Here is a 27,923-nt window from a genome sequence, read left to right as displayed (position 1 = left end):
GCCCTAAATCTTTTTAGGGTTCATCTTTGATGCTAAGTAACATTTACATAGATTGTAGCTTGACCATTGCAGAAAGATCTATATAATTTGAAAAACTAAAATTAATGATTCAGTAGTAAGTAGGTACATTTGTAATGTAGCTGTAGCACAGTTAAATTGTTAAGAACCCTTATGGAAAAGCCACTGGGACAGTTTGGCTTTATCCTCTTAGTGTTTATTGATAGCAGGAAATATTTAATCTGATACTTTTTTCCTTTTAAAGAAAACTTTAATAAGGTCATGGCATGCCCAGATAGCATTCTGATTAGGTCAGAATTACTTACTATTAAGCTTGTGTGATGCAGTCTGCTTTTTAGAGCCAATAATTTTGACACAGCTTTTCAGTCAAGTCACAAATTGTAATAGGTAGGAAGATTCTGTGTAGTTTGGAATTAATTCCTGCTCATGATGTCATCTTAAAATTTAAGGTAGAAAAATTCCTCACATGGGTTAATAAACCAATGGATGAAGAAGCATCACAGGAATCGTCTTCTCATGACAATGTGCACGACGCTTCCACAAGTAGTGATTCAGAGGAACAAGACATGTCTGTTAAAAAAGGTGATGACCTACTGGAGACTAATAATCCAGAACCTGAAAAGTGTCAGAGCGTATCTTCAGCTGGTGAACTTGAAACAGAAAACTATGAAAGAGACAGCTTGCTAGCAACTGTTCCAGATGAGCAGGATTGTGTTACTCAAGAAGTGCCAGACTCCCGCCAGGCAGAAACTGAAGGTAACACTAAATATGCTTCAACTTGCTAATGGATTTAGATAAAATTTTTTTTGTTAATATGTTTTTTCTTAATTTTCACTTGTGAATCTTCTGTACCTAAGGAGTCACTGCTACTTATTTTTAAGTGAGAGAAGGCATATTAAGTGTACATGTTCTAACTGGCTATGACTTAGCACCCACGGCACTCCTCACTCTTGGCTAAGTGAACATGATCAAGTAGAAAAGGAAAGACTGTTGGGAGCATTGTGTCTGCAGACCACTGTCTGCAGTTCAACTTGGCCTCTGCTGGTACTCAGTTCCATGGGCTAAAGGTGACCATCCTTTGCCTTCTTCGTATGTGGTATAGCTTTGGTTTACTTCTTCCTTTTTTTTTGTGAGACAGGGTCTCATTCTGTCGCCCAGGCTGGAGTGCAGTGGCACAATCACAGCTCACTACATCCTTGACCCCCAGGGTTCAAGCAGTCCTCCCACCTCAGCTTGAGTAGCTGGGACTACATGTGCATACCACCATGCCTGCTTAATTATTTAATTTTTTTTGTAGAGACACAGGGTCTCACTATATTGCTGAGGCTGGTTGCCAAAGGCTCAAGCAATCCTCCCACCTTTGCCTCCCAAAGTGCTGGGATTACAGACATGAGCCACCATGCTCAGGCTGGTTTCCTTTTGGTGTGTTTTTGTGTGTTTGTGTGTGTGTGGTTGATGATGGTCATGTGTTTTTGATGGCATGTTAATATAAAAAGTATTCAGAGCAGTTGGCTCTAATGAATAAACTGAGTAACATTTTCAATTTATGCACTTTTGGATTCGAATTTTTATAGCAAAAGTTCTTATGTAGTTTAATAATGGTATTATGAAACCATTATATTTATTGTGATCCTTCATCATATTTATTTATTTATTACTATGGAAAATAACTTATTTGAGTCTTGATTTTTTTTTTCTTTGTGCAAGTGTGGGTGCATGTGTATGTGTGATCTTTTTATCACATATTTCTTTACATTCTAAACAGCATACCTACAGTAGTTTACATTTCTTTTATTATCAATGTTATAATAACCGATGTTCATATGACATTTGTAGGTTTGTGAAATGCTTTTATGTGTCTTATTCTCATTTAATCTGTAAGGTAGCCCAGGGAAGTAGGTGGAATTATTTTCCATTCTGTAAATACAGAAAGTAAAGCTGAGAGAAGTTTAAAAATTAGCCCAAGTAAGTGGCATAGCTAGGACTCATTACCAGCTTCTCCAATTGCTAAGTCCCATTTTCCTGCACTACCCCACTTCCATAAACACCAATTCTCATGATGCTGGTTATTTTTTACCTGGGGTAGTACCACCTTCACAGGGGCATTTGGAAGGTGCTGGTTGTTAGAATGACATTTGGAATTCTGGCATTTAGTACTCAGTTACTTAATGTTAGGTCATGTACAGGATGGTCTTGCACAACAAAGAATTATTCCACCCACAATGTCATTATACCCCCTGTTGACAAATAATCACCTTACGTTGCTATTGGTGACACTTGTTTGGGGATGGGGAGATCTGACCTTACTGAATCATGATGACACTTTTTACTATTTACAATGATCAGGTGAACATATTAGGACATAGCCCTATCCTTGAGGACCATTTGAGTGTGTAATGGAGTCTTATTCTTTGTTAGCCATCACCTCTTGTTTTTATACTTAACTGTGAAAAAAGTCTCATCTTTCTATGTTGTTGGTTCTAATTTGCTGAAGACTGAAACCAAATAACCAAACTGATAAAAATTATTTAAGGAAAAAATCACTCTCTGAATGAATGAGATCCTTTTCCGTGGAATGGAGCTAGTGACCCTTGTTTCAGTTTCTCAGATGCCATGTGACTTTGATGTGGCTGACAGCTAGAGCCTAATCTAGTCCTTGATAGAAAGGAAATGTTTAGATTTCTATAATTCACCACATAAAGCAGTGTCTTGGCTAACAGAAGTAATAACTTTTATGTCTATAGCAGTATTTCTACATATGTCCTGTCACTGCTGTGAATTGTTAGTAAAACACCACTCACTAACTCATTCATTCATTTTTTTTTTTTTAGACAGAGTCTTGCTCTGTTGCCCAGGGTGGAGTGCAATGGCGCATTCTCAGCTCACTGCAACCTCCGCCTCCTGGGTTCAAGCGATTCTTCTGCCTGAGCCTCCTGAGTAGCTGGGATTAGAGGCACCTGCCACCGTGCCCAGCTAATTTTTGTATTTTTTTTAGTAGAGATGGGGTTTCACCATGTTGGTCAGGCAGATCTTGAACTCCTGACCTCAGTGATCCACCTGCCTCAGGCTCCCAAAGTGCTGGGATTATAGGCATGAGCCACTGCGCCCAGCCCCATCATTCTTTTTTTTTTTTTTTTTTTTGAGACAGAGTCTTGCTCTGTTGCCCAGGCTGGAGTGCAGTGGCGCAATCTCGGCTCACTGCAAGCTCCGCCTCCCGGGTTCATGCCATTCTTCTGTCTCAGCCTCCCAAGTAGCTGGGATTACAGGCACCTACCACCACACCTAGCTGATTTTTGCATTTTTAGTAGAGATGGGATTTCACCATGTTGGTCAGGCTTGTCTTGAACTTCTGACCTGCCTCAGCCTCCCAAAGTGCTGGGATTACAGGTGTGAGCCACCTCGCTCAGCCCACTCATTCCTTTTATAGGAATTAATAATTGGAGTTTAGGCCAGGCGCAGTGGCTCATGCCTGTAATCCCAGCACTTTGGGAGGCCAAGGTGGGTGGATCACAAGCTCAGGAGATCAAGACCATCCTGACTAACACGGTGAAACCCCGTCTCTACTAAAATACAAAAAAATTAGCTGGGTGTGGTGGTGGGCGCCTGTAGTCCCAGCTACTCGGGAGGCTGAGGCAGGAGAATGGCGTGAACCCGGGAGGCGGAGCTTGCAGTGAGCCGAGATCGTGCCACTGCACTCCAGCATGGGCGACAGAGCCAGACTTCGTCTCTAAATAAATAAATGAATGAATGAATGAATGAATGAATGAATGGAGCTTAAAGAGCCTCGGTTACTTTCCCAAGCTTACAAAGCCAATAAGTAACAAAATGCTGGTGGTGATTGAAGCCAGTGGCGTTTCCATCAGGCTCTCCTGTTTCTCTGGGCATGTCATTATATACATGTTCTGCTTGTAATTATTTGATGTGGCTTCATTTTTAGATAAACTCACCTGTGATACTAATTTTTTTCTTAGTGAGCATCTATATTCTTTATATTTTATTTTAGCTGAAGTGAAAAAGAAGAAGAACAAAAAGAAGAACAAAAAGGTGAATGGTCTGCCTCCTGAAATAGCTGCTGTTCCTGAGCTGGCAAAATACTGGGCCCAGAGGTACAGGCTCTTCTCCCGTTTTGATGATGGGATTAAGTTGGACAGAGGTAAAGTATATATGTATTTTTTAGCTTTATTTTGAAACCACTTCAAACTTAAAAAGAAAGTTGTAAGAATAATACAGGGAATGTTCATATCCCCTTTACCCAGATTCAGCTATTTTCAACATTTTGCCCCATTTACGTTCTCATTCTCTCTCCATATGTATGTGTGTGTATCTTTTTCTGATCAGTACTTAACACACATCATGCTCATACTTCTTAATACTTTAGTGTATATTTGCTAAGGACTAGTATATTTTTGTTTAAAATAGTGAATTATCAACTTAACATTGTTCCAATATTTTAATCTACAGTTTATACTCTAATTTCATTAATTGTCCTAATCTTGTCCTTTATCACGTTTTTTTTTTCCTTCCAGTATAGGATCATGTATCATTGCATTTATTTTTCAAGTTCTTTAGTTGCCTTTAATGTGGAATGTTTCCTTAGCCTTTTTTGTCTTTCATGACTGACATTTTTCAAAGGATCAGTGGCCATTTGTTTTATAGGATGTCCTTCAATTTGGGGGGGTGTGTGTGTGTGTGTGTGTGTGTGTGTGTATTTTTTAAATTTCAGACTTGGGTTTAATCTGTATTTGTAGCATGTTAGGATAGATAGCAAAAGCAATTGATAAATTATTAAACAGAAAACCTGATGAAGAAATATCTAGTGCAGAAGGATACAATTTAATGAATTAACTTCGCAAATTTTGAATTCTTTCTCCAGCTTTCCTGCTGTGATCTGCAACAACTTACTTAACTCAGTCTTGCAGACTGATGCTCGTTTTCATATTGGGGTTACCTAAATATTGGTTTTTATTAACTATCAAAATCAGAAGTTCTTGATCTATGATGGAATTTCAGGGGTTCTCTGACGCTTTTAAAACAATTTGCAAAATGCTGTGTATTGGAAAAAGTACGTAGGAATTTGTAAGGAGAAATAAGGCTGGAAAACACTTGCAATTCTATAAAAGTGTATATTCTTATTTTTCCAGTATTGAAGAGCCATTTAAAGTTTTGGTAAGGGGAGACAACGGAAAATTAACACACATTATTTTTATTTATTTATTTTTATTTTCTTTTCTTTTTATTTTTTCTTTTCTTTTTTTTTTTTTATTTTTTTGAGACAGGGTCTCACTCTGTCACCCACGCTGGAGTACAGTGGCACAATCTTGGCTCAGCAACCTCCACCTCCCAGGCTAAAGCAATCCTTATGCCTCCGCCTCCTAAGTAGCTGGGATTACAAGCAAGCACTACCATGCTTGGCTAATGTTTTGTAGAGACAGGGTTTTGCCATGTTGCCCAGGCTGCTCTCAAACTCCTGTGCTCAAGTGATCCACCACGCCCAGCCCAGCACATCATTTTGTTCAGATAATTGTCTTTCTGAAAAATGTAAATTTTTTCTACTAGGAAAGAAGGAGGTCAGTATTCTCTTTCCTCTAGAGTGGACACAGGACCTCATTTCTGACAATGATGAGGGCTCTGCTATTCCTCCTGTACTTCTGCAACCCTATGGCCTTTTGCTATCCAGCTCCTTGCTTTTTCCGACCCTTTAAAAGCATGCAGTTTTGGCCAGGCATGGTGACTCATGCCTGTAATCCCAGCACTTTGGGAGGCTGAGGCAGGCAAATCACTTGAGGCCAGGAGTTCAAGACCAGCCTGGCTAACATGGCAAAACTCTGTCTCTCCTAAAAATACAAAAATTGGCTGGGCGTGGTAGCGTGTGCCTGTAGTCCCAACTACTCAGGAGGCTGAAGCATGAGAATTGCTTGAACCCAGGAGGCGGAAGTTGCAGTGAGCCAAGATCATGCCATTGCACTCCAGCCTGGTCAACAGAGCAAGACACTGTCTCCAAAAAAAAATGCAGTTTTTTCTGGAGTGTCCAATACAAATCCAGGCTATTGCTTCAACCTTAGGAGCGAAATAATTGGGAAACTCAGCGGAGTGTGGGGGAGCTAGCCAATTAGAGCAGGTAGTTCTCTATTTTCCACAGGAGTCAGTAGTTAAAGCCTCAAAGAGAAACATCAAAATTGTAAATTCAGTTATTGGAAAGATGGAGGTATACAGTATTACAAAAGAATTAGGTTAAGAATTGAGGTCATCATTTCTGTGGAAATTGGAAATGGTACTGCTTTTTATAACAAGCTTTGATTTTTTTCTTTAAAACTGGGTGATTTATAATTTTTTAAAAAGGGAAACTAAGCTTTTTAAAAGTATGTAAGATATAGTGTTTGCTATGTTTATGCTTGCCTTGGCTTCTTGAAATTGAACATGCTAACACAAATACTCTTCCTTTGCAGAGGGCTGGTTTTCAGTTACACCCGAGAAGATTGCTGAACACATTGCTGGCCGTGTTAGTCAGTCCTTCGAGTGTGACGTTGTAGTAGACGCATTCTGTGGAGTTGGAGGAAATACCATTCAGTTTGCCTTAACAGGAATGAGAGGTAATTAGCCATCAATGGAAGTGAACTATTTTATGTCCAGTTAATTCAGTAAATGTTTCCATTTTGCTACAGCCTATCTTACTGAGATTTAATATATAATTAATAATTTAATATGAAATGATATAAAATAATAGCTAGCATATATTAAGCATATACTTTGTATTGCATACTGGTGTAAATGCTTCCTACAGTTGACCCTTGGACAATACAAGTTTGAACTGCATGAGTCCACTTACACCCAGATTTTTTTCAGTAAATATATTGGAAAATGTTCTGGAGATTTGTGACAAAAAAAAGAAACTTGCAGATGAATCCCCTGTAACCTAGATACATTGAAATAATTTAAAAGGTAGGAATGTCATGAATGCGTGAAACATAGGTAGATACTAGTTTGTTTTATCATTTACTACCATAAAATATGCACAAATCTGTTATAAAAAGTTAAAATTTGACTGGGCATGGTGATTCATGCCCATAATTCTAGCAATTTGGGAGTTAGAGGCAGGAGGATCACTTGAGGCCAGGAGTTTGAGACCAACCTGGTCTCTAGAAAAAATTTTAAAAATTGGCCAGGCGTAGTGGCTTACCCCTGTAATCCCGGCACTTTGGTAGGCCAAGGTAGGCGGATCACCTGAGGTCAGGAGTTCGACACCAGCCTGGCCAACATGGTGAAACCCCGTCTACTAAAATTACAAAAATTAGCTGGGCATGGTGGCATGCATCTGTAATCCCAGCTACGGGAGGCTGAGGCAGGAGACTCGCTTGAACCTAGGAGGCAGAGGTTGCAGTGAGCCGAGATCGTGCCACTGCACTCCAGCCTGGGCAACAGAGTGAGACTCCATCTTAAAAAAAAAAAAAGAAAAAATTTAAAAATTAGCCAGGCATGGTGGTGTGTGCCTATAGTCCCAGCTCCTCAGGCTGAGATGAGAGGATGACCTGAGCCCAGAAATTGCAGGCTGCAGTGAGCTGTGATTGCACCACTGTACTCTAGCTCGGGCAACAGAGTGAGACCTAGGCTCTTAAAAAAAATTGTAGGCCGGGCGCAGTGGCTCATGCCTGTAATCCCAGCACTTTGGGAGGCCGAGGCAGGCTGATCACCTGAGGTGGGGAGTTTGAGACCACCCTGACCAACATGGAGAAACCCCATCTCTCCTAAAAATACAAAAATTAGCCGGGCGTGGTAGCATGTGCCTGTAGTCCCAGCTACTCAGGAGGCTGAGACAAGAGAATCGCATGAACCCGGGAGGTGGAGGTTGCAGTGAGCCGAGATCATGCCAGCTTCATTCCAGCCTGGGCAACAGAGCGAGACTCCACCTCAAAAAAAAAAAAAAAAAGACAAAAGAAAAAAAAAAGCCTACCTTATCAATAAATATAGTACTGTAAATGTAGTTTCCTTATGATTTACTTAGTAACAATTTTTTCTCTTTCTTTATTTTAGTAATACTACATATAATACATACAATGTACAAAATATGTGTTAATTAACTGTTTACATTATAGGTGAGGCTTCAGGTCAACAGTAGGCTATTAAAAGTTAAGTTTGGGGAGTCCAAAATTATACACAGATTTTTGACTTCACAAGAGATCAGGGCTCCTAATGTCTGTCTTAAGGGCCAACTATATGTATTAATTTATTTAATCAACAATCTTGTGAATTATGTCTTACTGTCTGTGTTTCACAGATAAACTGAGACATAAAGAGATGAAATAACTTGCCCAAGATTATACTGGCACACCTAATAACTTGAAGCCAAGATCATAGTATTTTATAAAACCAAAAATACCAAAAGAGGAGAGTATTGAACAGTGGACAGGGACTTTGGCACTCACTATCTTTATGACTTTGGACATCATTTAACCTTTATTTATTTATTTATTTATTTAATTTTTTTTTTCTTTTTTTTGAGACAGGGTCTCACTCTGTCGCCCAGGCTGGACTGCAGTGGCGCGGATCTCGGCTCACTGCAAACTCCGCCTCCCGAGTTCATGCCATTCTCCCGCCTCAGCCTCCCACGTAGCTGGGACTACAGGCACCCGCCACCACACCCGGCTAATTTTTTGTATTTTTAGTAGAAACGGGGTTTCACCGTGTTAGCCAGGATGGTCTTGATCTCCTGACCTCATGATCCGCCCGCCTCAGCCTCCCAAAGTGCTGGGATTACAGGCGTGAGCCACCACGCCCGACCATTTAACCTTAATTTAAAGGAGACCTTGAATTTAGATGACCTCTGTGACACCTTTCAAAAAGCTTTAAATTTCAGAGACTAAATATTATTTAAATATTACCTCATCATCATATAATATTTGTTGCTTGACTTTGGGATCACAAGAAAGAATATCCCTCCCACTGTGTAACTGCCAGTAACTGTGTCAAGTAGGTAATCTGCTTTTCCCCGGGGAAAGAAATGGGTTGAAGAAGTTGAACATTCTGCCCAAACTGACATAGCTGGGTCATAAAGCAGGGGTTTTTTTTTTTTTGCTTTTTTCTTGTTTGTTTTGTTTTTGAGACAGGGTCTCACTATATCACCCAGGCTAAAGTGTAGTGGCATGATCAGGACTAACTGCAGCCTTGACTTCCCGGGCTCAAGTGATCCTCCCATCTCAGCCTCCCAAGTAGCTGAGACTACAGGCACGTGCCACCATGCCCTGCTAATTTTTTTTTTAATTTTTGTATAGACAGGATCTTGCTATATTCCCCAGGCTGGTCTTAAACCCCTGGCTTTAAGCAATCCTCCCCTTGGCCTCTAAAAGTGCTGGAATTACAGGCATGAGCCACCACACTGAGACAAGAAGCAGAGTTTTCATTTAGTTTTCATTCTGAAGATGCATATTTTTAAATATCTTCATATTATACCTATCAATGATAGTTTCATTTCAACAGATTTCTACTGAATCTTACTAATTTATATGAAGTTAATGTTAAGTAGGAAAGCGTAATATGATTTTGGAAAGCACATAGTAGCTGTAGAAAAAACAGACTCAGTCCTTGCTTGGTCTAGTCAGAGAAACTGACTTTAATCAAATTGCACTGAAAATGATCTTATCGCCTTACCATTACATAGATTTTTAAGGTCAGTGCTGATGAAATGTGGCCCGTTTTAATACTCCTATGCTCCAAGGCATGATATTTGCTAACTTTACATGGTCTCCTGATAGCCTAGAGACAAGCTACTTTCATATTTACGAGAGTAGTGGTTATTTTCCTTTTTCCTTGAATTCACTATTTACTATCAAAGTTCTTCTCAGACTTTGCCAGATAAGCCATTCCTATGGGCTAAAATCAATATTTATTGCCTAAAAAATGATTTTTCCTTAGAAGTTGTAAAATGTATCTTCATTTTGGCCTTACATCATAACACGATGATTAAAACACCTGCTCCCTGATAAAGTAGCAAAGAAATCTGAAAATTTTCTCAGATTACTCAAACCATCTATATGTAGGTATATATTTCTTTCTTTTTCTTTTTTTCTTTTTTTTTTTTTTTTTTTTTTTGAGATGGAGTCTCTGTCACCCAGGTTGGAGTGCAGTGGCGCATTCTCAGCTCACTACAACCTTCACCTCCTGGGTTCAAGTGATTCTTCTGCCTCAGCCTCCCATATAGCTGGGACTACAGGGGCCTGCCACCACGCCCAGCTAATTTTTTTATTTTTAGTAGAGATGGGGTTTCACCATGTTGGCCAGGGTGGTCTCGAAGTCCTGACCTCAGGTGATCCACCCAACCTCGGCCTCCCAAAGTGCTGGGATTACAGGCATGAGCCACCACCCCTAGCCTGTAGTGGGGTCCCATAATTTGCCCCCCAAACCAGAAGTGGTAATTCACAGGTGTTCCATGAATGTCAGTTATCAATACTCCTCCTAGTATCCCCCTAGGATAGTTGAGCTAATGACATTATGGCAAGGAATTCAAAACAGTTAAAGTATAATTGACTTAGTGTGTTTGTGTATACATATGTAAGTATACACATATAATCAATTACACTTAACTGTTTTGAGTTCCCTATCATAATGTATGTTCATGTGTGCTTATATACACATTCATATAATCAATTATGCTTGAACTGTATGTGTATTTATACATTTACATATATACGCAACATACATACAAAAAGATGGCATTGCATATAGTTGAGGTTATTCCTTTGTGCCAGATTTATTTCCACTCAGATAGTTGCTGTCTGTGCATAACTAAAGGGTTAGGGAATCTGTAAAGTTTTGCATATTGCTGTTGTTAAAGATATCTTTCCCTTTTGTATGTGTTCCAGTAGTTTAGCAACAGTACTGCCTGGTAGAACTCTTTGTGATGACTTATATGTTCTATATCTTGCTGTCCAATATGATAGCCAGCTAGTAGCCACATGTGGCTATTAAGCTGTCGAGGTGTGCTAGTGTGGCTGAGGATTAACATTTGTCAGCATTTTTTTTTTTTTTTTTTTTTTTTTTTGCAGTTGTGGGGTGCAGGTGTTTCGCTCTGTCACCCAGGCTGGAGTGCAGTGGCACAGTCTCAGCTCACTGCAATCTCCTCCTCCCAGGCCCAAGTGATTCACTTAAACCTCCTGAGTAGCTGGGACTGCTGCCACATGCCACCCCACCTGGCTGATTTTTTGTGTTTTTGATAGAGGTGGGGTTTCGAACTCCTGAGCTCAAGGGATCCACCCGCCTCAGCCTCCCAAAGTGCTGGGATTACAGGCATGAGCCACCGTGCCCAGCCAGCATTTCTTTTATGTGATAGATTGAATGCTTCCATTCTTATTAGGCCTAAAAACAAAGTCTGCCTCCAAAAGAAATACAGATGAAAATAGGATTAACTGAATAGATTTGATGTTGAAAGTCACTTTTTCTTTTGAATTTTTAGTATCATCAGCATATCTTTCCATCTGTCTGTGAACTATAAATGTAACAGACTGAGCAACTGAAAAGAATCTTTTCTCTTACAAATGTGAATGTTTATTTAGAACAGGAAAAACACCATTGTAAATGTATGATTTTGCAATATGTTATAATTGGTGCTTATATTTATTGTTCAAGTGATTTAGCACATTATTTCTCAAAAATGTTAACAAATTTGGAAACTAGCATTTTCTGGAAAACAACTACATTTCCATGACAACCACGCCGTAAGCGTAACGGTTACACTTAGCCCTTTCAAATAAAGAATACTGCCATTAACACAGTAGTGCACATGCAAGTGTACTGAGTAGTTTACTGCAAAACATGGATAGGCTAAAATTAAATTATGTCTATGTTGCTAATTATAAAATTGGAATAAAGTAAATGAAAGTCCATTTGGTGAAAACATAATATCTGTTTCCTCTACCTAAAATGTCTCATTAAACATTATCGGCAGGTGTTTTTACATTTCTTCTTCATCACTTGGCTACATAAGTTTGTAAAAATATGTTTTATTTTGGTTTTCCTTAGAAGTTGTCGAATTTCTGTTCATTTTGGGCATTGCTACATTTTGAAGAAGTTTGTCTTTTCCAAAACCTAGCATTACAGGCTGTCCATACAGTCAGTGACCTTTTCCTACTCAGGCTGTAGCACAGCACAATGGTGGCCACATATTTGGCACTCAGTAGATATTTTGTGGCAAGTATTGCCACTTGGTTAGGAAAAGCTGTAGAATGAGACAAGAAAGCCAAGTCCTTCAGTCACATTTTCTTGGTACAACACAGTGAATCTTTGTAATTTAAATAAAAAATTTAAACTGAAGTCTGTATCTCGGGTATATGTGGCCAAATGTCTCCTCCTCTTTATAAAGAGTTCTTATACAGAAGATGACAGACTATTCGAAAGACAAACTATCCTATATAAGTAATAATCAGTGTCAATTAACTCATTTTTTTCTTTTCCCATTTTTAGTGATTGCCATTGATATCGATCCTGTTAAGATTGCCCTTGCTCGTAATAATGCAGAAGTTTATGGGATAGCAGATAAGATAGAGTTCATCTGTGGAGATTTCTTGCTGCTGGCTTCTTGTTTAAAGGCTGATGTTGTGTTCCTCAGCCCGCCTTGGGGAGGGCCAGACTATGCCACTGCAGAGACCTTTGACATTAGAACAATGATGTCTCCTGATGGATATCCTTTGGAAGTCTTAAGAGTTTACTGAAACAATGATTATGGAGAGAAAGGAGCATGAGAGTGAGAGAAAGAGGGAGTGTGGGTGGGTGGGCAGGGTGGCTCACATTTGTAATCCTAGCACATTGGGAGGCTGAGGCAGGTGGATCACCTGAGGTCAGGAGTTCAAGACCAGCCTGGCCAACATGGTGAAACCCCGTCTCTACTAAAAATACAAAAATTAGCCGGGCATGGTGGCACATGCGTGTAATCCAGCTACTCGGGAGGCCGAAGCACAAGAATCACTTGAACCCAGGAGGCAGAGGTTGCAGTGATCTGAGATCGCGCCACTGCACTCCAACCTGGGCGACAGAGCGGGACTCTGTCTCAAAAGAGAGAGAGAGATTGGCCAGGCACGGTGGCTCACACCTGTAATCCCAGCACTTTGGGAGGCCGAGGCAGGCGGATCACGAGGTCAGGAGATCGAGACCATCCTGGCTGACACGGTGAAACCTCATCTCTACTAAAAATACAAAAAATTAGCCGGGCATGGTGGCACGCGCCTGTACTCCCAGCAACTCAGGAGGCTGAGGCAGGAGAATCGCTTGGACCAGGGAGGCCGAGGTTGCAGTGAGCTGAGATTGCGCCACTGCACTCTAGCCTGGGCAACGGAGCGAGACTCCATTTCAAAAAATAGGGAGAGAGAAATTAGTGAAGAGAGGGAGTATTACCTAACAGCATTTGATAAATTCTAGTCTATTTTACATAAAAAGCAGGTATGTAAAAATTATGTGGGGATCGATCTCCAAAAGTAATGACAAATATGAGGTCATATTTCCATTGCTTGCTATTCAATTTTACCATTATAAAACAAGGACTAGAACACATACATTGGACTTATTGTCTTGTGAATTGGGAATTTCCTGAAAAAGTATCCCTGGAGTTTGTCGGTAACCATTCTATAACTCTTCAATTCACACTGATGCTGGCTAATTTGCTGTGTATCTTCACATTTTTCCCGTTACTCTTCCAAGACATCAAAGCAAACCCTTATTTCATAAAGTTTGTTATTTGTCACTTTCGCCACCTGCCACTCCACCGTAATCATCTGTTTGACTCTTAACAGGAAAGATATTTCTAAATTGCTATTAAAATTTAGAGTGTACTCCGGGGTGTGTTGGCTCACACCTGTACTCCTGGCACTTTGGGAGGCCAAGGCGGGCAAATCACTTGAGGTCAGGAGTTCAAGACCAGCCTGGCCAACATGGCTGAACCCCGTCTCTACTAAAAATACAAAAATTAGCTGGGCATGGTGGTGGGCACCTGTAATCTCAGCTACTCAGGAGGCTGAGGCAGGAGAATAGCTTGAACCTGCCACTGCACTCCAGCCTGGGTGACACAGCAAGACTCTGTCTCAAAAAAAAAAAAAAAATTACAGTGTAAATTAGCTGGGCATGTGGTGGTACATGCCTGTAATCCTGTAGTCCCAGGTACTCGGGAGGCTGAGGCATGAGGATCTCTTGAACCCAGGAGGAGGTTGCAGTGAACTGAGATTACGCTACTGCACTCCAGCCTGGGCAGCACAGCCAGGCCCTGTCTCAAAAATAAATAAGCAGAGCCAGACTCTGTCTCAAAAATAATAAAATTAAAAATTAAAAAATAAAATTTAGAGTGTAGACTGCAATGGCCATGGTTACTTTATTCTGACTCTTGCCTAGTACCTACCACTAGGATAATTGAAATTGATTCAACTGTCAGTCTTTGAATTATCAAGACAATATTTTGCTGAATTACAAAATTTTGTATGTAATTCTCTTTTAGGTTCCATTAGAGGGTTTAAGTTTTTGCCTTTTAGTTACATTTTGAAATACATTTGAGTTATGATAAGTAAAACACATCTCTTTCTGATTAGAAATTAGCTGCTGTTTTCATTATTTTTCCTTAACTGCTGTCCACCTTTGAAATTTTCAGACTTTCTAAGAAGATCACTAATAATATTGTTTATTTTCTTCCAAGAAATGCTGATATTGACCAGGTAAGCCATTACTGAAAAACTTCCATGAGTGTCTGTCTTAACTGTTACAAGTACGGTAAAAGATACAGGACATTTCCTTACCAGAGAATGTGTTTATGAGAAGTCCCTGACTCACTGACTATTCTTAGAAAGCTGGAAGTATCTGGAAGTTAGATCCATGTCTATTACATCGTCTTCATTTCCATAGCTCCTGGCATACATAGACACAAATAGAGCACTCTAGGCTTTGACTAAGACATATTGAAAGGATGATTGAATGTGTTGTGCTTCAAATGCTGCATAGTTAAACTAGCCTTTTTTTATTTGTTTCAGCCTGGGCAACAAAGTGAGACTGTCTCAAAAAAATAGAGAGATTCGATGATATCTTCATTTCATGTTTTTATTGATTTTTCTACAAACACTTACTACATATCTGCTTTGTGCCAGATACTCTTGAAAATCTTTTATCTTTCATATTCTGAATTTCACTGTAATGTTGCTAACTGGGTTTTTCCTTTCTCTCTTATTTGATACTATCAGAACTAGCCCTAGTATTCTGATGTTTTTTGTGTTTTTTATTCAGGAGATGCTATCTCCATTATTTCTTCAACTATGTTCTCATTGTCTTTTTTCCTTTCTCTGGGACATCTATTATAAGAGAATGTTAGTCTTTCCTATCTATATTTTCTAGTGTTTATCCCTTCCTTTTTCCTTCTACATTACCTCTATCAGGTTTTCCAACTCAGGCATGTCTATTCTATTATGAAGTCCAATTTATCTTTCTTCATTGTGTTGCCTGTGCTTTAGAGTTTTATAGTTTTTGCTGAGTAGTGCTTTTTTTGTTGTTGTTTTTGTTTTTGTTTTTCTTTTGAGACCATATCGCCCTATCACCCAGGCTGGAGTGCAGTGGCCCAAACACGGCTCACTGCAGCCTCAACTAACTGGGCTCAAGCAGTCCTCCCACCTCAGCCTGCTGAGTAGCTGGGACCACAGGTACACAGCACCATGCCCAGCTAGTTTTTTTATTTTTTTATAGAGATGAGGTCTCACCATGTTGCCCACACTGGTCTCAAAATTAAAGGCTCAAGCAATCCTCCTGCCTCAGCCTCCCAAAGTGCTGGGATTATAGGTGTGAGCCACCACGCGCAGCGAATAGCTTTTTAAAAAAACTACTGATACTGTAGTCCACTGGGAAAGATTCTCTGTTTTCTAGGATGAGGCCCGAAAGTTAATTTTTAAACTGCCCAAAGTGGTTGTAATGTTCTCCAGAGTTGAGATTCTCTGGGTTAAAAGAAGAGTAAATGAAATTAACAAGCCTGAGCTCTTATTGTTAAGCAATGAAATTAGATCTTGCTGCCTTTCATCTGTTTATGATCCATTGTGTCTAAACATTAGGCCTCCCAAAATATTAATAGTATGTGTTATACCAGTTATAAGAAAAAGGGGCTGGGTGTGATGGCTCAGACCTGTAATCCCAGCACTTTGGGAGACCAAGGCGGGCAGATCGCTTGAGGCCAGGAGTTGACCAGCCTGGCCAACATGGCAAAACCCCGTCTCTACTTAAAAAAAAAAAATATATATATATATATGTATATATGTGTGTGTGTATATATATATACGTATATATATATACACACACACACATACACACAAATTAGCCGGGCATGGTGGCGGTGCGCCTGTAATCCCAGCTACTCGGGAGGCAGAGGTTGCAGTGAGCCAAGATTGCGCCACTGCACTCCAGCCTGGGTGACAGAGTGAGACTGTCTAAAAAAAAAAAAGAAAGAAAGAAAAACGAACCATCTCTTTGCTTCATGAGTTTTCTGAATTAAAGTTCATATTAAACACCAGGTATTTTATATCTGCTTCTCATATGATTCACAGCTGCTTTCTAGACTGCCAGATAAGGTTGAGCCTAACAATTCCATAATTTCTGTTTTTCTCATATATGAATATTATGCTCTACATCGTCTCATCAGAGACGATGTGATCCTTATATTAAATGTAGACAGCCTCATTTGAGTACTTGAATAACGAGAGGAAATTCACTGTTTATCATGCAATTTATGCTGATTAACTTTTTCTAGTTACATTAACACTTTCACAAAGAGAAAGTTAACTTTTTAATTTGTGTTTTTGGTTTATTTCAAAAACTTTGCAGAATTGGAGTTGGTGATTCATGTTTTTTGCCTCTAGAGGGAGTAATGACACTAGGGAATAATGAAACCAAGAAAGACTGATGAGATTTCAAGTGTATTAATTTTTTTTTGCTATCAAATTTTGATCAGATTACAGTGGGAAATCAACTTTTTTTAAATGAAGAAAATGTATCCGTATGTAGGACCTTTTTAATGACAGGAGACAGTACTAAAAATTGAGAGAAATCACAGTTGCAAAGAAAATTAACTTTTTTTTGTTAAGGAACTTTTAGAATGTTACAACAACCTGAATTTGCGAATGGTTTGGGTTCCCAAGTGTGTCACTGTCTGCTGTTTGAAACTCAGGCTGCATTTTTCTCATATGAAGGACAGTTAATTTCCCATCCAGGGAGATTGTACTCTTAGATAATATTTATATCATCCTAAACAGCATGGTTTCAATACAAATACAACTTATCTCAAATATTTCCATGTAAGAGGTGATGCTAATTGTTTCCTGTATCTAGTGAAATGTTTTCCTAGGTCCCTTATTACCTCAATGTTCTATTCCTTTTTTCTATTTGGAGATGATTCCAAGACATGCATTTCTTGCTAAGAACTGAGTAATTTAGAAAAATATCTTTTTGTGAGAGGCTCTTTGGAGGTAAGGTATATACCTTACTCTTGAAATTGCTGTTGAAACCCAAGGACTAATTTTTATTTATTTATTTATTTATTTATGGAGATAGGGTTTCTCTCTGTCACGCAGACTGGAGTGCAGTAGCAGTAGCATGATCATAGCTCACTGCAACCTCAAATTCCTGGGCTCAAGTGATCCTCCTGCCTCAGCCTTCTAAAGTGCTGGGATCTCAAATCCAATTCAAAAAGCCCAGAGTAAGCATATTTTATCTGCTTGATGCCTGTATCTTGCCATGCTTTCGTTTCTTTCTTTCCTTGGACAGCCAGAGAATTCCAGCTAATTCTAGCTTTGGATCTACCATGCTTCACAAACATGAAAGGTTTCTCTCTTAAGTGGTAAACCTATTGAACATATTAATAGATGGAAATCTCTGAACAGACAAGGACTTAGTCCTTCCCAAAGGAAGATGCAGGCAGCAATTATCAAACACCACCTTTGTGTGAAATCCTTGTGGGTGGAATCTCTGACATAAGGAGTCTTGTCTCAGCCCAAGGCAGGAATGAAGAGAGGAAGTCTGCTGGTCTGTTTGATATGGCAGCTTCTCATCCTTGTTTAATTTTATAATTAGACATAAAACGTCTAGTCTCAGAAAAGAAATAGCGTTTGTACTTTTCAGGTAAGATAATTTAAGTTACTTATCTTTATGTTATGGTATGTATCTTACCAATACAGAGAGCAGGGCAACATTAAGCAACATCCCTAAGAATTATGTTTAAAAAATGAACTGTATCATGTTAATTCCTGGCCTTTGTCTGGCAGACATACTCCACCCTTCCATGGCTTCCCCAGGCACATGTCATGTAACATTTGGGCAAGGCAAATCCTACCTTTTTTATTTCCTCATAAAGCGGAGAAGTTTACAAATTAACTAATACTTAAATAAACGCTAAGTATAAAATTGATGTTAGATTTAATAATGGAATTCATCTCTTTTGTTTTATTTTTTTTTTTTTTGAGACAGAGTCTTGCTCTGTTGCCCAGGCCAGAGTGCAGTGGTGCGATCTCGGCTTACTGCAACCTCTGCCTGCCTCCCGGGTTCAAGCGATTCTCCTGCCTCAGCCTCCCAAGTAGTTGGGACTGCAGGCGCACACCACCACGCCCAGCTAATTTTTGTATTTTTAGTAGAGACAGGGTTTCACCACGTTGGCCAGGATGGTCTCGATCTCTTGACCTCGTGATCTGCCCGCCTTGGCCTCCCAAAGTGCTGGGATTACAGGCATGAGCCACCACGCCTGGCCCTCATCTCTCCTTAGTTGGCAGAGTACTTGAGGCTCCAATTGTCTTTTTATATTTTGTTCTCTAATGTCTAGGAAGGGAAATGTTCCTCATTGTAACAGTCACTTCTAATACTTTATTTTGGTAGGTAGGTAAGTAGATAGATAGATAGGTCGATAGGAATGAGGTACTTCTTTATAGGTAATATTTCTAAAACTTACCACATGTAAGAATAGAGTTGTAAGTATTTGAATAATGTAAGTATTTGAATTTGAATTTGAATAAATATGAAAAACTTAGGTAATATTGTTATGTGGAAAATGTTTTAAATATAACTAAATTCAGTTTATTAGCATTTGTAGTGGTTTTGGCGAAATACAATAAAAATTTATCACAGATTTCTTTGCAAATATTCTAAGTAGTTATAGTATCTGTATATTTAATAAATAGATGATTGGGTCCTAACTGGTTTCTAAATACTAGATTTTTTTAATTTGTGTCAAATTTTTCTGAATTAAGTTAATATAGTGGAAATCTAATCTAATGGTAGCTCTCTCGTAGAGGTAGAGAACATTAGTCCAGGTTTAGGAACCAGAAGCATGAGAGAATAAAAAGAAGGCTAAGAACTGGATTGGGCTTCTGGTACATGTTGGAATAGTAGACTCCAAACTAGTTACTTGAAAATAGCCTTTACAACTCAGAGCACTCACAAGTGCATTCATCCTACTACACTAACAATACCCTGCATTCATACACTATACATCTACAGCATAGGAGCTGGCACACACACTTAGGGTGTACAGTGTCCTCTTAGCCATTTCATTGACTCATCATGACATTCTGGAGCAGTGTGTCTCTGGAGCACCTGATTTCATTGAAGGCTATGGAGGTATGGTGATTTGCCTGGTCATTCTGCCACACAGCGACAGTCTTATTACACCTTGCTGTCTCCCACTGACACAATGTTCATTACCAAGAAGAAACAGATTTATCTGTTATCACAATATTAGCTCACCATGAGATTGGAGCAATAAGTAGAATTTGACACTTTCAGTAACTGGTTACCAATTTTTTTTTTGAGACAGGGCCAGGCTGGAGGGCAGTGGTGTGATCACTGCTCTCTGCAGCCTCCCAGACTGAAACAATTCTCCCACCTCGGTCTCCCGAGTACCTGGGACTACAGGTGTGCACCACCACACCCAGCTAATATTTATATTTTTTTGTAGAGATGGGGTTTCACCATGTTGGCCAGCTATTCTTCACCTCAGCATCCCAAAGTGCTGGGATTACAGGTGTCAGCCACCACGCCCAGCGTGATTCCCAGTTTTCTAGACCAACTCTGTTCTTGGTGAAATCAGTGCTTAATCATACACTGCAATTCAGGATAAATATGTGATCAGTTCCTAATATTTACTAGCCAGCTTTTCCCTTGGGAAGTTTGCTGCTGCACAATTAGAGCAGAATCGTTTGCTCTTAAACCATATATATTGTCATGCTCTAGAGGGGTTGTGGAACTGATTGGCCTCATAGATGACTTGGGAAGACACAAATGCAGCTTTGCTGAAATGCTTCTAAATATAGCTTGTATCTCCTTCACTACTGTGGGTAACTCTTCTCCGTAAATGATGGAGATACAAATTAGAGGGATATCCAGCTCTTCTGGGCCACACATAGTGCTACCTGCTAGTCCTGTGCTGATAGCCTGTGCTTTCTGCAATTTGTTGAATTGAACAGTCTTCATGTTTCCAGTATCTGGTTCTGAGAATGAGTGAAGGACAGAGCTTAGTGAACTGGTTGTTTTTGGGTTTTGGTGGGGTTTTTTCTTCTTTGGAGACAGAGCCTCGCTCTATCCACAAGGCTGCAGTACAGTGACATGATCACAGCTCACTGCAGCCTCAACCTCCCAAGCTAAAACAATCCTACCTCAGCCTTCAGAGTAGCTGGAACCATATGCATGGGCCACCATGCCTGGCTAATTTTTTTATTTTTTGTAGAGACAGAGTTTCACCATGTTGCCCAGGTTGGACTTCTAGGCTAAAGCAATCTTTCTACTTCAGCCTCCTAAAGTTCTGGGATTACGGGCATGAGCCACCGTGCCCGGCCTGGTAGCCTCCTCTTAGGACACCAGTGTAGGTTAGCTTGTGATGCCTGGGAGATTTTTTTTTTTTTTTTTTGAGACGGAGTTTTGCTCTTATTGCCCAGGCTGGAGTGCAATGGCCTGATCTCAGCTCACCACAACCTCCACTTCCCGGGTTCAAGCAATTCTCCTACCTCAGCCTCCCAAGTAGCTGGGATTACAGACATATGCCACTATGCCCGGCTAATTTTTTTTTTTTTTTTTTTTTAGTAGAGACGAGGTTTCTCCATGTTGGTCAGGCTGGTCTCGAACTCCCGACCTCAGGTGATCCGCCTGCCTCAGCCTCCCAAAGTTCTGGGATTACAGGTGTGAGCCACTGTGCCTGGCTGCCTGGGAGAATTTTTTTGACCTGCCACCAGGTGCTCCTGTTGATGATGGTGGCTTGAAGATTTATTTACTGAAGCATAGAAATCTCATTTCTGTTTACCATGTGCAGAGAAATGGAACTAATTTAATGAATATTTTTAAGTTTGAATGATGCCTGATTTTCTGCTGACTAAAAAATATTTTCTTCTTTCACCTCCCAGAGAACTTTTAATTACCAGAAATGTTTTGCCAACTTTGTTTTATTTTCATGTGGTTATTAGTTGGACCTAGCAAAAGAAAAGAGGGACAAAAATAACTAGTGGCAAAGCACTTTCTTGGCCTGTGTGATATTAGGTTTGTAGTCACAGCCAGTATTTCAGATGCTTGCTGCTGCTAGCATTGTATTTGACACAGATCTGAAGGCCACATAAAATGCTCTTTATTTTTACCTGGTACAGTTATCTTCTAACCACATTTCTGCGTATCATAGATATAATCTCTTCCATGTAGTAATAGGGCATTTTTCAGCGCTCTGATGTTTCTGTGTCTTTCTTGTAATAAAGTGTATCTGTCATTAGTAATTATTATCTATTCTTCCAGTAGGATGCAGTTGGGAGGTTATTTTCTCTCATTCGGTTATCGTGCACTTTTACTTTAAATCCAGTTTCTCTTGAAAAAATGCAGTTTTGCTCCAGGCGCAGTGGCTTACGCCTGTAATCCCAACACTTTGAGAGGCCGAGGCAGGCGGATCACCTGAGGTCAGGAGTTTTGAGACCAGCCTGGCCAACATGGTGAAACCCTGTCTCTACTAAAAATAAAAAAATTAGCCAGGTGCGCCAGTAATCCCAGCTACTCGGGAGGCTGAGGCAGGAGAATCGCTTGAACCCAGGAGGCAGAGGTTGCAGTGAGCCGAGATCATGCCACTGCACTCCAGCCTGGGCGGTAGAGCCAGACTCGTCTCAAAAAACAAAACAAAACAAAAAAAAGTGCAGTTTTGAATGTTTACCTTTTTATTTGATTATTAAATCTTCTGTGCTTTAACACCTTCATTGTGATCTTTTCTGTTTCTCCTTTGCCAGTCCCCAAAGAACAGCTTTACTGCCTGATGTCAAATCTAGTCAAGAGTTCAGTCCTTAATTCTAGTTCTGGTCCAAATTAATTGGGATTTATTTTGGTAAAATTAATATATTTAGGTAATATGCCAAAAATGTGGAAAGTAATCCAGAGCTGCTAATCTTTATCTGTTTGTACCTGCCGTTCTCCCTCTCTCTGTCCTTCCTACCGTCTCTTCCTCTCACAATTTACTAAATTCTAAGAAAGCGGAGGGAACCAAATAATATTTTGTCAGCTAAACCTTCTAGTGAAAAATAAGGACAGCTAGAAATTAATGGCATTCATAAAATTTGCCTGAAGCAAAGTTATTTGCTTGAACTACTAAATTTATAAGTCTTTCCAACTCCAAAATTCTAACTTTTAACATATATGTAGTTGTGAAAATGTGAAAACGTACAAAAAGGCTAAAGTTAGAAATTATTCGTAATCAGAACACTTGAAAGTAACATGTTAAGTTTTTAAAAAAAAAATTGTTTCTAAACACTAAGTACATAAGAGTTTTCTCACTATATTTTGTCACATAGATACACCACCTTCTCCATTATCAGGAACAATATTTGTTTTATTTGTCCATCATCTGACTCTCCCAGCCAGAATGTAAAATTCATGGAGGTGGGGATTTTTTGTTTGTTTTTTGCTATACTGCACTGCCTAGAACAGATACCTATAAGCTCTCAATAATAGTTATTGAGTAAAGTAATTTATGAACTCTTTTGCAGACTTCAGAACTCATGATTTCTGAGAAAACTCCCATCTTACCTCCGTTTTTTATTTTAATCCCAAGCACCCACATCTAGACAACCCTCTGAAAGGTATTAAGAAAAACAAAACTACCCTACCTTCTCAGAAATTGGTTTTTATGGAATTCTATTTATGGCTTATATAAGAAATAATAACCATCGGCCAGGCACGGTGGTTCACGCCTGTAATCCCAGCACTTTGGGAGGCCGAGGTGGGCGGATCACGAGGTCAGGAGATCGAGACCACCCTGGCTAACACGGTGAAACTCCATCTCTACTAAAAATATAAAAAATTAGCCGGGTGTGGTGGCAGGCGCCGGTAGTCCCAGCTACTCGGGAGGCTGAGGCAGGAGAATGGCGTGAACCCAGGAGGCGGAGCTTGCAGTACTGCCGAGATCGCTCCACTGCACGCCAGCCTAGGCAGCAGAGCGAGACTCCATCTCAAAAAATAATAATAATAACTATATTTATAGTACCTTTATTTTTTTTTCAAGTAAACTTCAGAAATGGTTTTTCTTTTCTTTAAAATGCTCTTTTAGGGAGATAGACAGTATTCATATTTTTCGGATTTAGAGAGCCAAAAGCCTATTTTAATGGCTTTCTTAACAACAACAAAATTGGCTTTTTTTTTTCTTTCTGTCTTTTTTGAGGCAGAGTCTCACTCTGTCGCCCAGGCTGGAGTGCAGTGGTGCGATCTCAGCTCACTGCAAGCTCCGCCTCCTGAATTCATGCCGTTCTCCTGCCTCAGCCTCCCGAGTAGCTGGGACTACAGGCACCCGCCACCACCCCCAGCAAATTTTTTTGTATTTTTAGTAGAGACGGGGTTTTACCTTGTTTGCCAGGATGGTCTCGATCTCCTGACCTCGTGATCCACCCTCCTCGACCTCCCAAAGTGCTGGGATTACAGGCATGAGCCACAGCGCCCGGCCTAAAAATGGCTTTTTAAATTAATGCAGCAAATTATTGGTAGAACTGAGGATTTTTAAGTTATTTGTTAAAGGGCACAGCAGAAATGCTACATTTGAGTTATATCTCAACTCAAAGAAAAATTATTGTGAAAAATTGATAAACTGTTCAAAATGCCTTTTATTGGCTAAAGACAAAATACTTTTTTTTTTTTTTTTTTTTTTTTGCCCTTTCTTGTAAAAAAAACCAGACTGGCATAAAGATACCAAAATAGAATTTAAAACATTTATTCCTAATAATTGCTACTCTGAGACTACTTTGCTATTTTTAAATTTCTAGTTTTACTTTAAGTATTCCTTACAAAAAAAAAATGGGGGGGTGCTTTTAATCATTATAAGGGATACTGTATTTGACTTATTTTCACATAATAATGTACCATAGAATGACTGGTTGCTTCTTCCCTATTTCTGTGTCTGACTTTTTACATACTCACTGGAAATGCACAATAAATCTTCCCTTCTACCAGAAGCTGGGGTGGTATGCATAATACCACTGAGATTACATTCTCTCAACCCTTAAAACCAAACCAGACTGACTGAGTGCCTCTCTTTACAAAATACACAACTATAATTTTGCTGATTACAGTTACAGAAAATGCTTGTTTCTCGTTGTTTATGCCTGTCCCTAATACTTTGGGTGTCCTTTTTTCTATTGCTGTGTCTTCTATTCTCTGATTGCCAGGGCTCTCCACTGCATTCTCCCTTCTCTTGATCTTTCCTCTTACTGCCCTGAAAAACTGATCTCTGGTGAAGTAATCATGAGTTGGAAAGTAACGTATTTGCTATTTAAAAGATTTCTGAGAGGTTGGGTGAAAAAAGTACTGAACCAAAACAAAACCTTATCTGTATAAGAACTTAGGGTAAAACATTTCTAGTTTACAGTGTACCAAGGTGAGTGCAGACATTACTGTCTTGGAACAAAAGAATCTTTAGCAGCTAACTGCCCCATCCCCCTGTCAAATGCTGGTCATTTGGCTAGCATCCTTTTGATGCTAACTGTGGAAGTGGGGAGGGAGCAATGCTTTCAGCTTCCTAATAAAGGAGTTAGTCACTATATTCTAGTAGACCTCATAAAGAGCAATGTATTTTTACCACAATTGTTGTAGAAAGCATTTAAAATACACAAAAGGGCAACAGGTAGAAGAAGTGATCCAAGGTGGGAGAAAAGAAAGGAGACCAGTGAGAGAAGGAAAAGTCACTAGAGACTAGACTCCTCATGAGAGTAGGGAACCTGGCCTGGATCAGAGCTAGGATTATGTAGCAGGAACTCAGTAAATACTGTTGAATGAATGAGAGAGAGGGTGAGATGCAGATGGTAAGATGAACAGGACAAAGGCTTTCAGGAAAGGGAAATAATCTTTAAATATTTTTGTTAAGAAATAAACCTGGGGAGGAGGAGGAAGGAGGGTGAGAGAAATAGTAATAATATTTTAAAAATAAACCTAGGCCGGGCGTGGTGGCTTGTAATCCCAGCACTTTGGGAGGCCGGGCCGAGCGGATCACCAGGTCAGGAGTTCGAGACCAGCCTGGCCAACTTGGTGAAACACCATTTCTACTAAAAAAATACAAAAATTAGCTGGGCATGGTGGCATGTGCCTGTAATTCCAGATGCTCAGGAGGCTGAGGCAGGATAATTGCTTGAACCCGGGAGGCGGAGGTTGCAGTGAGCTGAGATCGTGCCACTGAACTGCAGCCTGGGCGACAGAGTAGGACTCCATCTCAACAAACAAAATAAATAAATAAATAACATGACTTTGGGAGGCAGAGGTGAGAGGAATGCTTAAGACCAGGAATTCAAGACAAGCTTGGGCAACAAAGTGAGACCCTGCCTCTAATGTTTAAAAATAAAAATAAAAATTTTTAATAAACCGGATGTTTGGGAAGGATTTGTTCATTTTTTTCTTCCTCTGAGTTCTTTAGCTATGGCATTGGAGAGTTCAAGTCCTATACAACAGCATAGCACCATGAACTTTCCCATAATATCAAAAGGATCTGAAACAACAAGTATTCCCACCTCCAAATATTGCATCGATGCCTGGGAAGTAGCAGTGAACATTTGAGATGCCTCATTATTCAAAGGAATTAAAAGCCAGAGTCTTCCTATTATTTGATAAAGCGATACGAGTGAAAGACTTTTGAAATTATGCTTAGGTGTGTGTGTGACTTTCTTCTGTTCATCTTTTTAGGTGGCATCCTTAGCTGGGCCTGGAGGGCAAGTGGAAATAGAACAGAACTTCCTTAACAACAAATTGAAGACAATCACTGCATATTTTGGTGACCTAATTCGAACACCAGCCTCTGAAACCTAACTATGCAGCAGTGCGAGGACAAAAGATCATGGAGTGGTCAAAATATTCAGATGAGATGTTTGGCATGTCTTCCTTTATTCACTGATATTTTCTACCCATGGTCTTATATCACCGTATGAAATGGAAACTTACAGGACTCAAATATCAGTGAAATATTTTGAGATCTTTGAATAATTCCTTTAGAGGAATTATACAAAATTAATATATATGAGTCCTTTGTAATTTATTTTTTTTTTGAGACAGGATCTCACTCTTACCGCCCAGGCTGGAGTGCAGTGCCATGATCACAGCTCACTGCAGGTTCAACCTTCTGAGCTCAAGCAATCCTTCTGTCTCAGTCTCCTCAGTAGCTGGGGCTTCAGGTGGGCACTGCCACACCGGACTAATTTTTGTATTTTTTGTAGAGATGAGGTCCCACCATGTTGCCCAGGCTGGTGTCAAACTCCTGGGCTCAGTCAGTACCCCCATCTCACCCTCCCCAAGTGCTGGAATTACAGGCGTGAGCTACTGTGCCCAGCCTTACGGACGTCCTTTTGAAGTATCTTTTTCACTCATAGAATATGAATACATTTATTTAGACTTTTTCTAGAACTTTCCTGTTTTCATGTCTTTGCTTCATCTGGAATTGGCTTAACACCCTTTTATAAAGTTTGCGTTTGTAAAATTTCCATTGTGACATCAATATGCAATATATTTTGTAATATAGGAGTTTATATTTTTTTATTAAAATGGCAATGAAAGCAAGAGGGATATGTGTTGCTTAATTATTCATCTAAAAAGTTTGTTCAGTCATTTTTACAAGTAGGCAAAAAAATAGTGACATACAACTCTTGTCCATTGAAGGTTAGACCTGGGACTTCTATATTTTAATAATATGAGCGTGTTAAACATTAAACAGAACATGATATTGGCTGGGATAAGATTAGAGAATTGAAACAAATTTGGGGAATTTCCAATAAATACTAGAAAATTAGACTAGAAAAATAGCTGTTATATAAATAACTTTGTTGGAATATGCTAATTTTAGTGTCTTGAAAGTTTACAATTTATCTGATTGCTCTGCAGTACAGTAGCAACTGAGTTGATCAATAAAGTTGAAATTACTTTTTCGTTAATTCGCAATTTCAAAATCTGTCCAAATGTTCTTGGTTTTTAAACTTTATGTAGCATTCTTTTTTTTTTTTTTTTAGACAGAGTCTCGCTCTGTCGCCCAGGCTAGAGTGCAATGGCGCGATCTCGGCTCACTGCAATCTCCACCTCCCAGGTTCATGCCATTCTCCTACCTCAGCCTCCCGAGTAACTGGGACTACAGGCACCTGCCACCACACCCGGCTAATTTTTTATATTTTTAGTAGATATGGGGTTTCACCGTGTTAGCCAGGATGGTCTCGATCTCCTGACCTTGTGATCCAACCACCTCAGCCTCCCGTAGTTCTGGGATTACAGGCGTGAGCCACCGCGCCTGGCTTTATGTAGCATTCTTAAAGTCACTAGGGAGATGGCAGGTGAAGTAAAGGCAGATTTCCAAAATCACTAATTTTTTTTAGTTTTTTGTCACTTAACCTTTCATGCATATACTTCTTTCCACAACTCATTTTCTTACTTGTATATTAATAAAGCTA

The 27,923-nt window shown here is 39.7% G+C and overlaps 1 protein-coding gene across 2 annotated transcripts in view; it reads left to right on the top strand.

Moving 5' to 3' along the window:
- TGS1 (trimethylguanosine synthase 1) overlaps positions 1-27,045 on the top strand; it is a 52,045-nt gene extending 25,000 nt beyond the window's left edge. Inside the window, exons 8-13 of one of the 2 annotated variants that reach the window (XM_004047017.4) lie at positions 468-774; positions 4,022-4,171; positions 6,465-6,608; positions 12,469-12,685; positions 14,621-14,699; positions 26,179-27,045. In XM_004047017.4, the coding sequence (XP_004047065.3) occupies positions 468-774; positions 4,022-4,171; positions 6,465-6,608; positions 12,469-12,685; positions 14,621-14,699; positions 26,179-26,301 (1,020 nt within the window). In that variant the 3' untranslated portion in view covers positions 26,302-27,045. The remainder of the gene's footprint in view (positions 1-467; positions 775-4,021; positions 4,172-6,464; positions 6,609-12,468; positions 12,686-14,620; positions 14,700-26,178) is intronic. The other variant, XM_055348744.2, reaches the window with a different exon arrangement.
- Positions 27,046-27,923: the final 878 nt, after the last annotated feature.

The sequence above is a fragment of the Gorilla gorilla genome, chromosome 7 (assembly GCF_029281585.2).
Source record: "Gorilla gorilla gorilla isolate KB3781 chromosome 7, NHGRI_mGorGor1-v2.1_pri, whole genome shotgun sequence".
NCBI lineage: Eukaryota > Metazoa > Chordata > Mammalia > Primates > Hominidae > Gorilla > Gorilla gorilla.
Note: the sequence above shows the minus strand (reverse complement) of the source record. Positions and strands in the feature narration are given on the sequence as shown.